This window comes from Melitaea cinxia, chromosome 11 (assembly GCF_905220565.1).
Source record: "Melitaea cinxia chromosome 11, ilMelCinx1.1, whole genome shotgun sequence".
Lineage (NCBI taxonomy): Eukaryota > Metazoa > Arthropoda > Insecta > Lepidoptera > Nymphalidae > Melitaea > Melitaea cinxia.
In genome coordinates, this window is record NC_059404.1 from 15,911,028 (window position 1) to 15,925,706 (window position 14,679).

Consider the following 14,679-nt stretch of genomic DNA (forward strand, 5'->3'; position numbering starts at 1 on the left):
AAATTGCTAACCATAGAATGCAGGAATTTTCAAAAATATACCTATTAAAAAAAAACTTTCCCTTTTTTCATTTTCCCAAAAATAATTATTGTTTTTTTTTGTATATTGTTGTTTCTCTTATGTCTCTTCAATATGCTGCAGTATATTGAACTCAATGTCATAAAAATATACAAATATTTTTATATGAAATGTAAAGATTAGACTCCATTACCTTTTAATCTTCTTTTTTCATTTTAAAAATAAATATACAAATTACCTCCATTGTGTATAGTGTGTGCTTCAATAACATACTGTATTCACTAAGGACCAATCGAAATTTCAATTTCGGCCAATAATCACACCGCTAGCTCAGGTCTTAATAAATAAATGTCTTAAGAATATTGTAAACGCAAACTCTGTGAAATCAAAAGGAATGTTGTTTGTTGTCTCCCCACCGTGCCTCGGAGAGCACGTTAAGCCGTCGGTTCCGGTTGTTATCATGTACACCTGATAGCGATCGTTACTCATAGTAGGGAATATATCCGCCAACCCGCATTAGAGTAGCGTGGTGGATTAAGCTCTGATCCTTCTCCTATATGGGGAAAGAGGCCTATGCCCAGTAGTGGGATATAACAGGCTGAAGCAGTTGTTTGTTGTAAGCATGTGCAAATTAACTCTTAATATAAACTAGATTTCAGTGCATTTTTATCTCTCCACGTGAGTTTAACATCACATACAGCATCCGAAGCATGTTTGATTCCTAATCCTGAAAAAAATTATCTATACTAATATTATAAAGAGGTAAAGTTTCTAACTTTGTTTGTTTGTAGGGGGTAATCTTCGCAAATACTGATCCGATCATGAAAATTCTTTCATTAACAGAAAGCTACACTATTTAGGAGTGATATAAGCTATATTTTATTGTTATTGAACAAAAAATTCAGCGAAAAATAATAGTATATGTAAATCAAGTCCGATTAATGCGAGCGAGATATATATATATATATATATATATATATATATATATATAGATACTATAGTTATATTTTTGCACCACAAAAATAATAATTAACACCCAACGTAGTGGACACGGGTTGGCTAGTATATTATATAAGATTTGTGGTTATCTAAAATCGTGTTCTGGGTGTTTTTGTTTGAGTTTTGTGTTCCCGATGACAACACTTTGCTGAAGTACCAAAGTATTATCATCATACTAGAGCCCGTTGAATATAGAGAGTTATATTTTACTATACTGTGGAACTACAAGATAAAGCACTTGTTTTTTTTAATCAGATTTAAGGGCTTTATCGCAAGAGCGATTATTTCGCCCTGGTTAGGAGACGTACTCGTGAATTAATTATTACATATTCACAACTTAAGTTCTCCTATCCACTAAATTATATAACATTCGGGCCAAGTCTGAGAGTGGGTCTGCCAGGATGGTATTACATTTTCCCAAGTCATTAATAAAAGGACATGTATCTCTGATGTCCTTGTTCCGGACACATTCCATCAATATGTGGTAAAAGTCATCAACAAAAAGTACCTGTTTCTAAAGTAAAATACTAACTAAAGCAAAATAATGGACCGACAGTTCAACTCAGGTTCATTAACCGCCGGTTAATTGACCGTTTTAATCAACACATTCATGCTTTATTTAAATTAAGATAAATAAATGAACGTCTGTATTTGCTGATTCAATAACAGGTGTCTTGTTTACGTTTAATTCTAAATAATTCTAACGAATTTGTTACATTTGCAAGTTTAAATGTAGTCAGAATACAAATCAACTTAGCCCAAGTAGATGAATTGTTTTTGCTGTTTTTTTTTATACCATGATAGGCTTGCGTTTGACCACTATTTCACCTGATGATAAGTGAAAATGCGGTCTAAGATGGAGCACGCTTACCTAGAAGTAACCTATTCACTCGCGACTTAAAGATCCCCAGGTTATAATTTTCTGGAAACACAGACGCTGGTAGAGAGTTCCATTCTTTGGCTGTACGGATCAAGAATGTACTAGCGAATCGCTTAGTGCGCTGTATAGTGATTTATTTACATATTTCTAAAAAAATTGAAAATTATTGCTTGCTCTTTTATTTTTTATTTATGATAATACAATCGTGTTTTAGGTAATAGTGTAATTTTTTAAGAATTCGTTAGAATTCGGTGAAAAACTATACTGTCTAACAAATTACAGAAATTAACCAGCCAACGGTACCAACGGAATACGACTAACAGTCAAACAAAATTTATCTTTTTTTATACAACTAGGTCGGCAAACAAGCGTACGGTTCACCTGGCGGTAAGCGATTACCGTAGCTTATAGACGTCTGCAACACCAGAAGCATCCCAATCGCGTTGCCGATCCTGTCCCCAATTCCCCCCAAGAGCTCTGGTCACCTTACTCGCCCTAGGAACACAACACTGCTTGAAAGCAGTATTATTTAGCTGTGATCTTCTGTAAGGTCGAGGTACTACCTCAGTCGGCCTGCTCCATATTTTGAGCAGAGATTTCCTACTGTGCCCTGCCTCAGTCCTGACACCAAATTTCTGACCGACAAAATATAAAACATGCGTTGTAGATAATGAAGATGTCAATACACGGCTTTTCCATGTTTTATTTTAATCATCATCGTCATCATCACTTCAGCCTATTGCAGTCTAATGCTGGACATAGGTATCCACAAGTTCGCGCAAAAATGGCGTGAACTCATGTATTTTGTTCATAGCGCCTGACCAGCGTAGTGAACGCTGGTCAGGCGGGTTGGTGACCACAGGGCTGGCTTTGTCGCACTGAAGACGCTGATGTCCGTCTTCAGCCTGGGCATTTCAAAACCTGCAGTTGGATAGTTACTTATTTAATAATTCTGCCTAAAACGAACCATTAACCTAGTACTTTGTTTAAAGAGATTATATAGTAGATATATTACAAGAAACGGTGCACCTTTCCTTGACCCAGTTTACAAGATTTATGAAAGGGACTGTGAGCAGGAATATTATCATAGTTATAATTATGAAGGCGTAATTATAATGATAGTGATAATATTATCTAAAGTTTTTATGGAAGTGGAATTAATGATGATTGCACTCGGTGAGCTCTTGAGCTGTGAGCATGGATTCAATATCCATTTTAATAAATTTGCTGCAATGTTAATGATAAAAAATTTGTCTAGCTATATTTATAGCATTTTAAATCAGCAATCCTCCAACCCACATTATCCGCCAACTCGCATTGGTAAAGTATGGTGGATTAAGCTCTAATCCTTCTCCTACATGGGGAAAGAGGCCTATGCCCAACTGTGGGATATTATTGGTTGAAGCGTAAGCGTAAATTAGTTATTTGTACTTGTTAAAGATACAAAAGTAGCTAAGTCCGTTTGTTTTGAAATCTAATATATAAAATTCTCGTGTCGCGGTGTTTGTAGTTAAATTCCTCCGAAACGGCTTGACTGATTCTCATGAAATTTTGTGTGCATATTGGGTAGGTCTGAGAATCGAACTACATCTATTTTTCATCCCCCTATATGCTAAGAGTAGTCCACCCTTGAATATATATTTTTTTTAATTTTTAGATAAATTATTTATTTTTTATTTTATTATGATTTGGCGTTGAAAAATACATACCACCTTAAATTTTCACCCTTCTACCACCAATCTCTATTTATAAATAACGTTTAGCGGCAAGACAACGTTTGCCGAGTCAGCTAGTATTAATATAAATAAAAATTAATATAATATGTATATTTTTGACTGAGGTAGGGCACAGCAGGAATTTCCTGCTCAAAATATGGAGCAGCCCGACTGGGGTAGTACCTCGACCTTACAGAAGATCACAGCTAAATAATACTACTTTCAAGCAGTATTGTGTTCCTGTTGGTGAGTTAGGTGACCAGAGCTCCTGGGTGGGGATTGGGGATTGGGTCGGCAACGCGCTTGCGATGCTTCTGGTGTTGCAGGCGTCTATAAGCTACGGCAATCTCTTACCATCAGGTGAGCCGTATCATCAGTTTGTCGACCTAGTGGTATAAAAAAAAAATCTTATATTTATGTAGTATTGAATTAATTTGCAGCAATATTATATGTGATGTATTTAAATTTAGAAGTATAAGATAATATAATATAATTTTCAGCTTCTTAGAGATGAAATGAAGGCTATATAGTGTGTTCGCTTCCCTAGTTTTACTATCAATGTTGATTTTTTTGTTTTTGTCTGTCTTTAATAAAAATAGCAGTTGTAAGTATTATTACTTCTCATTTAAGAAGTATTATTAATAAATGTTATTTTAAGTAAGAATAGGACATGATTTGAACAAGAAGAACAATACAAAACGATTTTAAAGTGACTGATTTTAGAATGAGTATGATTTCAAAAGCAAAAAAAAATAGTTATTTTGTATTAATTATAATCAGTTTACTATAGATATTAAGACAATATTTTTAAATATATTACCTTACAAATTAAATATAGATGAATAGAAAAGGAACAATTGAATCATAACCACTCTGCTCCCATCAAAGTAGCTTCGTAAATCATAATATGAAAAGCAACAATAATACTCAAAATAGAGCGAATGTTTGTATTTGCTAACGAATGATAAAATCACTTTATTTTAATTCTAATAAATTATTCGGAGGTAAATTTATTAACAAACAAACCTGATAAGACAGAGATTCTCAAACTTCTGTCATATATAATGAATGTCTCATATCATATTGTGTAAGAGTGTTATTACTACAACAATCACATGTAGTATAATAACTCAAAAATCATTAATCAAAAGTTGTACCATAAAATTTTGAAATTCGGTACGTGGTACTGTGTGTTTGTGTGGGTGTGTGTGTATGTATGTGTGTATGCAAGCGTGTGAGCGTACGGTCTAAAAGCTTCGTTTCTCTTTCTTTAATTCTTTTATTCTTCTCTATTCTTTAATAAGGTTGAGTAAATTACGTATGATACATATACGATGTACTCATGTCGATATTTCAAAGTATATTTTTATTGGTAATACAAGTGGTGTATTGACAGAGACCCACGTAAACCGGATACAAGAGGAAACATAGAGGGCGCTATGCCAGCCGCATAATATAATATATTTTTAACTAGCACCTCACACGCCGCACACTCAACGACTCCCACTAGGATTAGCTCCTGTGTCAAGGGTCCAGAAACAAAAACAAACATAAACCAATCCAAACCACGGCAAATATCTGTATGGACAATACATGCCGTGTGCGGGGATCGAACCCGCAAGCTTCAGCGGAACAGCCATAAACCAGTGCTGTGACCGCTGCGCCAACACATCGTCACTAAATGGAGACTAAATTGAGTTCGCTCAAGTCGTTAATAGTAAATAGAATTTTGAAAAAGTTTGAGAAACAGTTCAACGAAATACTGTAAGGTAAATAAGTTCAATAGGAATGTAATTTCCCTCCAAAGCGTAAATTATCCTGACACCAAACGTCATCGAAGTCGGTGCCGAGTAATTAATGCGTGTTCATATTATTTATTAATTAAGCCGTGACACTCGCTTCCCATTAAACAAATTATGAAGTCAATTTTCTTTACAGACGCGCCTAATGGATACTTAGAACCGGTTTCATTGTATCTGGACTTATCGTTGTCTTACTTATTATTAAAAGCATATATATATATATATATATATATATATTGAAATAGATTACTTATATATTCGTTTATTTGTTTAAATGTTCTAATATTACACCGGCACGATTTTAAAACTTAGTCAAGCGTTAGAATCTCAACAATATAATAGAAGGAAATTAAGCTGTTACAAAAGTAACACATTTTAAAAGCTTTTATATATGGGATTTTCCTATGTCGATAAAAAAGTATTTTTCTTTTTTTATATACAACTAGGTTGGCAAAAAAATTTACAGCTTAACGAATTACAACTGATTACCGTAGCCCTATAGAAGCCTGCAAGACTACAAGCATCGCAAGCGCGTTACCGACCTTACACCCAATTTCCCCAGGCTTACTCTCCAGAGGAACACAACACTGAAAGCAGTGCTATTTAGCTGTGATCTTCTATAAGGTCGAGGTTCTTCCCCAGTCGGGCTGTACAGATTTTGAGCAGAATATTTTACCTAATTGATTTTAATTTTTATAATTTTCAAAGTAAATACGATTATATTATCTGGCGGCTAGCTTTTATGTAATACTATCTATGCCCACGACTTCGTCCGCGTGGAATTTAACAAAAAAGTTGTTGTTCAGTTCGCAAAGCTATAAATCAATCAATCATTACAGCCTATACAGTCCACTGCTGGACTTAGGCCTCCACAAGATTACGCCAAAAATAACGTGAACTCATGTGTTTTGCCCATAGTCACCACGCTGGGCAGGCGGGTTGGTGACCGCAGTACTGGCTTTGTCGCACCGAAGACGCTGCTGCCCGTCTTCGGCCTGTGTATTTCAAAGCCAGCAGTTGGGTGGTTATCCCGCCATCGATCGGCTTCTTAAGTTCCAAGGTGGTTGTGGAACCTTGTTATCCCTTAGTCGCCTCTTACGACACCCACGGGAAGAGAGGGGGTGGCTAAATTCTTTAGTGCCGTAGCCACACAGCACTATAAATAAATTTCTAAAATAAAAATAGCCTAAGTTATTCCTTACTACCACAGCTATAACCGCCAGTGAAAGTTCTGTCAAAATCTGTTCAGTTGTTTCAGAGATTAGCCGTAACAAACAAATAGACAGACAGACAAAAATTGTAAAAAATGTTCTTTTGGTATATAAGCAATTTATATATCCGGATGCATTTAGTAAAAAGCGGTTATCTTAATATTACAAACAGACACTTCAATTTTATTTATTTGTATAGATAAATGATGTAATGAGATTATATGTTAATAGTAATAGTTTTAAAGGAAAAATTTATTCTTTTAGCGCATTAGAAAGCGAATTTTTTTTTAAGTTTTTTCCTTTCATTTATTTAAGCAATAAAAACTAAACAATATAAATACTGTATAATGAATGAATAGTATTCATTTGAATGCATTTCATTTGAGTGCTCTAAATTCACTCCTATTCCTAAAGGACCAAAAATGTCATAGAACATCAAAGTCCAGTAACCGGTTACCCGGACGCTTTTGAGCGTAGAGAGAATCCGTAATGGGGTAGTGACGATAATGAGAATGCGATTCCGAATCGCAGTGTTTTTTTTTTTTAATTCTTTTTAGTATTTTCAATGAGGACTAATGTTTAAAATTATATGAAATAATAATACAATTTCAAGCACCAACGAATCTATACTTATAAAGCTGATAAGTTTGTTTGTGGAAACGCGCTAATCTCAGGAATTAGGACATTCTTTTTGTATTGGATAGCCAATTTCCTGAGTAAGGCTAAATTTTTCTTCTTGAAATTAACACGTTTATACGTGCACTACAGGGCACTGCTAGTGTTATTATACAGTATAAATATAATTTTTAAAAAATGTCAAAAAGAATGCATGTACATTAAATACTTTTTAACAAAAATATTAATATAGTTACATATTTTTACAGATAAAAGAATATTTGAAATAGCGCAGTAGAAAAAACGAATATTACTAACACATAAGGAATTTTTATCGTTTTTCATTTGTATAAATGTAAGAAAGTTTGTTTTTTAAACATTTTATGTTACTTTGTTTGAGGTAAAGTTAGAAAAATGGCTTCACCCTTGATGTTGCTGAATCTGTTTTTGGTTACGTTTTTAGTTCAACGAACTTTTGCTTGTGAGTTTTTGTTTTCATTTTTTTTTTGCTTTCCTGAACAAATTTTCTGAGTACTTTTTACGATACAGTTTGCGCAGATTTTAATGTATATACAAAAGTCGTGCAATGTTTCAGCATATACTAACGTTACTATTCACATTATGACTCTCTTATTTGTCGTTTATGTTGAAGTAAAAAGTTCCGTAGCAAACAGTTTTTATTGAATATAAATTATTTAAAAAAAATATCATACATACAGTGCAAAAATTATTTAAAAACATTTGTGGCAAAATAAAACAAAACTTGAATTTAGAAAAGAAATTTTTAGGAGTGAAAATTGAAACACACACATATGAAAACACACAAAATTATCAATAAAACCTTAATTCAATGATGTTACGTGCCAAAAAGACTAACAATTCAATGCCGCTGAGTAATGTTTCGAGAAAAAAAATTTAAAACCCATATAAAAAAATAAAATAAGAATATTATATTTCTGATTATTAAATCCACAGAAAATTAGTTTCCATAGACTGTATTACTGTATAATAGTACTGTAAACGTCGTTAAAGATAAATATACGAATATGTTAACAGCAAGCCATGTCCAACCACGTATACTGTACGGAGAGGATGCGAAAATAGAAAATTATCCCTTTTACGCCGGTCTGGCTAACTGCGGTGCAGCCATTATCTCCAGTACATGGGTCTTGACCGCCGCACACTGCGTTGCAGATATTCGGTAAGCGCTAGAGTTATCATAACAATATCTATATTGTCTCTACATATTCTGTTCAATTGTATTGATATTTTATTGTGAATCTGTTTGTTTTTTGTATACTAAAAGTTAGGAAGATTTGTAAGCCAATTTTACTGTATAATAAAGGATTAAATTTGCAGTCAATAAATAATCTATTAAAAAATGTATATGAGTACATCATCATCTTCCTGCCCTTATCCCACTTATGTAGGGTCGGCACAACATGTTTTCCTCTTCCATTCCTCTCTATTATTCGTCACTTCAGTGCTTACTCCTTTCTTTCTCATATCCTCACTCACACAATCCATCCATCGCTTTTTCGGTCTGCCGATCGCTCTTCGTCCTTCGACATTCATCCCTAACATTCTTTTACCGACATAGCGGTCAAAAAATGTATATGAGTACATTTTGTGTTTATTGCCGATCAGTCTGAAATAAATGTATATACGAAATCCAGTAGAAGCACATTTAAACTAAAATACGACTTTATATAAGTGATTTGTCAAGTGATTCAAAGACATTTGATGAGGAAATCTCATTAATATAAGTCGGTAAAGCCCTCAAAGCAACCAATTTGCTAATTTAACAGTTTGCCTGTAGCTTTTATTAACCGACTTCAAAAAAGGAGGAGGTTACCCAATTCGACCGTATATATTTTTTTTTATGTATGTTCGGGGATAACTCCATCGTTTATGAACCGATTTTTATAATTCTTGTTTCGTTGGAAAGGAGATATCCCTAGTTTGGTACCATGATAAGGAAACCAGGATCTGATGATGGGACCTCAGAGAAATCGAGGGAAACTCTCGAAAAGCCGCATAACTTTTTACTGGGTGTACCGATTTTGATGATTTTTATTTAATCGAAAGCCGATGTTTATCATGTGGTCACATTTAAATTTCATCGAGATCTAATTACAACTTTTGGAGTAATCTTTGATAATGCGTATTTACTCGACAATTTTTTTATCTACCTACGTTGTATTACTTGTCGATATAATTGAAGGCGGTTTTTCTTCGTTTGCCTGCAAAAACAATTATTATTGCTTTATACTACCTTTGGTTACAGTACAAAAAGTGGCTACGTCTGGGTCGGTGGCGAATCATTCGCCAACAGCATAAAGGTACCATACAACAAAGTCATCGTACATGAATATTATCATACAGCACCGCTAATAATGAATGATGTAGCTGTGATCGAGCTGGCTACTCCATTGAAGTTCTCAAAGAAGATTCAACCTATCAAACTACCGACGAAACCAGTGGCAACGTCCAAAGTAGCTTTCGTTGGTAGAGGGAGAGACGAGGTAGAGTATACCTTAAATACCTTAAAAAAACAAACGCCCAGATCGACTGTATATATATATATATATATATATATATATATATATATATATATATATATATATTATGTATGTTCGGGGATAACTCCGTCGTTTATGAACCGATTTTGATAATTCTTTTTTTGTTGGAAAGGAGATATCCCTAGGTACACAATTATCCATACAAATTTTTGACGTTTTTCGGCCGTGTTGTACTTGAGTCGTTTGTGTTTCCGAATACTGACACAGAAAGTACAAAAGGCTCTACGAGTAGTAGGGGTTATTAAGGTAAGACACATTAAGATATATTCTGCTCAAAATCTGGAGTAGCCTCTAGGGAAATACCAACCTTACAGAAGATCACAGCAAAATAATATTTCTTTCAAAGTAGTGTCGTGGTTCTTTGGTGAATAAAGAGGCCAGAGCTCCTGAGGTGTCAGGGGTAGGATCGGCAAAGCGCTTGCGATGCTTTTGTTATTATAGGCGTCTAAAAAATGGGACCTAGTTGTATAAAATGAGGCCGAGTGTTAGTTATTTATTTTTTTAATAACAAAGAAGCCCATAACAAAATATGACCCGTGTGTAGTTCGAATCCACCTCTGGTAATGCGATAGTTGAGTGTTGTGACAACTATCTAATCCATTGTCAAATAATATACTGTCATACGAGTATATCATTATAAGCGTATATGTGTATTATTAAACTACTACATTACAAACTCGTAACTTTATTAAAGTTACGAGTTTGTAATGTTATTAATTCATTTTATACGTCCATTCTAGATATACATATATATAAAATACCTATAAGATATTATCTATACATTACTATAAATAATTTGATATATACTTGCAAAAAAATCCATAAAAACCAAAATTTGAATTCTATTTAATTTTTTCCTTAGAAATAGAAGTATAGAAAGAAATAAAAATTAAAATTTTTAAGCAAAATCAGCTTTTCCTTAACACATAAACAATTTAACACACTATAGTAAAGTCAGGTACTTTTTAATTGAATCGAATTAACCTATTAATGAATATGTATGACTGATATTTTAAACTAATAAACTGCTGATTCCTCGGAAATTCCGGGTTACATAGCTTTATACTGGAGACCCGGAAGCGAATAACCCGGATAGGTTGTGTGTTGATCCGGATCCTCTTATATCCGGTTCTTTCTATATGGCTACCCAGTTAAATCAATGACGAAATGTATTTAATGTGGATATTTAAGAACAGTGGACGAACATAGAGGTCATATTTTTTGCCTTTTAAATGTTTTCGTTCTCCTAAAAATAATGTAACAAAAAAATAATAACCCTATCTTTAATGTTATTGTATGTCCGCCAACCCGCATTAAAGCAGCGTGGTGGATTATCTGGTCCTTCTCCTACACGGGGAAATAGGCTTAAGTCCGATAGCGAGCGATTTAATGATATTTATATTTTTTTAATTTTTATTTATAAAAAAAATCATTAAATATATTTTTTAATCTTTCGCAGACAGGCAAAGTATCGGCAAATTTGAAGAAGCTAGATCTTATTAAGCTGACAACAGAACAATGTGTCAGCTTATTGCCACCGCAATACCAGTCTCTTGTGAAACCGAACATCAAAGTATTGGAGATGATGACATTATGTGCAAAGAGAGCAGAAGATAAGCCGAGTATTTGTAGAGTAGGTTATATATATTTAAGTCAATACTGTTATACTAAGTTGTACTGAGTAGAATTCGGGACAGCACGTAATATTTTGGGCGTCATAGCTAAAGAAATTTAGTTTTAATTTTTTTTATATTTTTTTATATTATTTTCTTTACGCACACTTGACTTGGGGAGTGAGCTGGTAAATGCATGACGAGATCGTTACGAAAAGTGTGATAAGGCGAGGTGAACGGAAGTTTAGAGGGAGATATAAGTTAGAAAAGATACAAAGAGCCAGAGTTACGTTTCGTATATTACTATAGACATACGAAGGCATACGTATATACAAAGGAAGTTTTACTTCAGTCGTGTGGTCTAAAGCACACTCATTTTTTTATTAGTTTACCTCCTTAAAAATAATATAGGACCCGTAAATTGGAAAAAAATATATATAGAGTAAAATATTTTTTCAACCGACTTCAGCAAAGGAGGGAGTTCCTAAATTCGACTGCTTTGTTTATATATCAATTCGAACACTTTTATTGCAATTTGAAATTGACAAATTAATCACCATTATACCTATTTCATATAACTTTTAATTAGTCGATATTGGGCACCAATATTATTATCGCTTTTGATAAAATAACACCAGTTAACAAGAAGCTTCGAAAGACCGTACTCTGAGAAGTTATAGTTTTTTTACTGCTGAACTAAGTTATTCTCGCTAATCTAAAATTAACACAACTCAATAATTTCTCGTTATAATATTTATAGAAATTTTAATCACAAACCGTCTACGTCTACAAAGTACGAATATATTTTTGAATAGATTACTTGGAATATCTTTGTTGTTGAGTACATAATTTATACTTTGTAACAATTTAATTCATATTTAAGAGTTTTGTTACACATATCTAATATATAAAATTCTCGTGTCACGGTGTTTGTAGTTAAACTCCTCCGAAACGGCTTGACCGATTCTCGTGAAATTTTGTGTGCATATTAGGTAGGTCTGAGAATCGAACAACATCTATTTTTCTTATAACGGGGGGGGGGGATTGAGGAAGTTAATAACATATATGGCAAAACAACGTTTTTGTGGTCAGCTAGTGTAATTATATAATTGTTGTGTTTTGACAGCCCGTTTCTACTCCGAGGGTTGTGGTTTCGATTCCCGCCTCGAGTCTGTTTACAATCTATGTATTTATTTATGTAAATATTATTATATTTATTTATCAAAAAAAATAGTGTAATTTAGACCACACGACCCGAAGAAAAACTTCTTCAATTGCCCCAACGGTAATATACGAAACGTAACTCTTTCTCTTTCTGTCTTTACTAAGTCTCCCTCTCAACAGCCCAACAAGAAGTTTTTCATTTAATTTAGGTATTAGTATTATTTTTGATGGATGTTAAGTATTTTAGAAAAGGCAATGTTTAAAATTGATATTTTTGTTTCAGGGTGACTCTGGAAGTCCGTTGTTCAGTGGCAACAGGTTAGTTGGTCTCGCTTCGTACATTGGAAGTGAACGGTGTTCAGAATTACGTTTGGGATTTTATGTGAACGTAACTTCATATGTACCCTGGATCAAGTCTGTTACTGGCCTTTAATTACTATTTCCATAGATTTTCCTTTGTACATTGTACGATTATATTTTTTAAATTAATGACTTATAACAAATAAAAACACGTTTTAACTAAATGTTTATATTATTTTTCCTGATTCAGTCACGATATTAGTACAAATTATAAAATTTGTATTATCAGCTCTTGACTCTGAACAAATTTCCAAGTGTATGGTACAGTCTATGGTTGAGTGAGAGACGGCATGTGAGGGAAGGTTACGAGGGAAACCAAACCCAATGAAAGTCGATCTAACACTAAATTTATTAAGATTATTTAGAGAATATATAGGCAGAAGTACAGACGTCATTTGACGTCATTCGTAGCAAACAAATATCAATTTCATTAGAAATCTGCATAAGAAAAATAACAATTTCGTAATAAATCAGCTAAATTAAAGAGGTTACTAATTAGCAAAACAATCATATTGCTCAATGTGCGTTAATCCGTACACCAAGTAAATCAAACTTCTTGATGTTGTCAAATGATGTTTTGAACATTCTATTACACACATACAGATTAAGCTTTTAATTACAATGTAACCTCGTTAGTATAAATATTGACTTATGAAATAATTTCTGAAATGTTCTTGAAAATAATTCACAGGGTTACATTTTATTTGTCTTAATTGATGTAAAATATTCTTGACATAAATGTATTTTAATGTTGTAACAACTTGTTATATATAAATATCTCAGTAGCATATAAACAAGCGCAACAGTTAGCACTGGTTTGTGGCTATTGCGCTGGCGGTTGCGGGTTCGATCCCCGCACATGACAAACATTTTTATTGATCATACATACATTGCCGTAGTCTGGTTTGTGCAATCCTCGTGGATCTCAGCAGTCACAGTGCCTCGGAGAGCACGTTAAGGCGTCGGTCTCGGTTTTTATTTTGTACACCAGATAGCGATCGTTACTCATAGTAGGGAACATATACGCCAATCGCAGTGGATCAGCGTGGTGGATAAGGTCCAATCCTTCTCCTACATGGGGAAAGAGGCCTAAACCCAGCTGTGGGATGATACATCCGTATGCATTTAGTTAAAAAGCAGTTTTTTTTTAATATTACAAACAGACACTCCAATTTTATTTATTCGTATAGATATTCCGTTTCTGTTTTAAAACTTAAACACGTAATGATACTCGTTTACTAACCGATAGTGCTGCTACTTTTAATCGGTAAAAAAATTCTATCGGTAATCGGTATCGGTCTAATCGGTAAATAAATTAAACTTCTTCAAGTATCTATCCAATATGCCATTGGAAATCTCATTCATACTATTTTAACAATACTTCAAGAATTGTAATATAAGCATTGGTTTCTAAATGTTTCAGAGGATAAAATGTTAAGCTATGAAATATTCAGCAAAACAGATAAGTCTTCTGTTATGGTCACCATTGCCTCAAGTAGTGTTATACTGATGCAATAGTCTTACAGAAGAGAAATAAATGTATGCAAGTTTCTTGCTCTTTAACTCAACCTTCAAAATCTAAACTAATATTATAAAGCTGTTTGTTTGTTCAAAGGCGATCATCTCAGAAACTTCTGGTGCGAATTGATGGTTCGAATTGAAAATTTCTTTTCGATTTTCTCAAATTAACGCGGATGAAATATCTGGTATTATTGAGATG

General features: G+C 33.6%; 1 protein-coding gene across 1 annotated transcript; it reads left to right on the forward strand.

The window, feature by feature from the left end:
- Positions 1-7,654: 7,654 nt before the first annotated feature.
- Positions 7,655-13,032, forward strand: LOC123657652 (transmembrane protease serine 11F-like). Its single transcript, XM_045593173.1, has 5 exons — positions 7,655-7,721; positions 8,297-8,441; positions 9,528-9,765; positions 11,282-11,455; positions 12,883-13,032. Exons 1-5 carry the CDS (start codon positions 7,655-7,657, stop codon positions 13,030-13,032), a joined length of 774 nt encoding a protein of 257 aa, XP_045449129.1.
- The last annotated feature ends 1,647 nt before the right edge of the window (positions 13,033-14,679 follow it).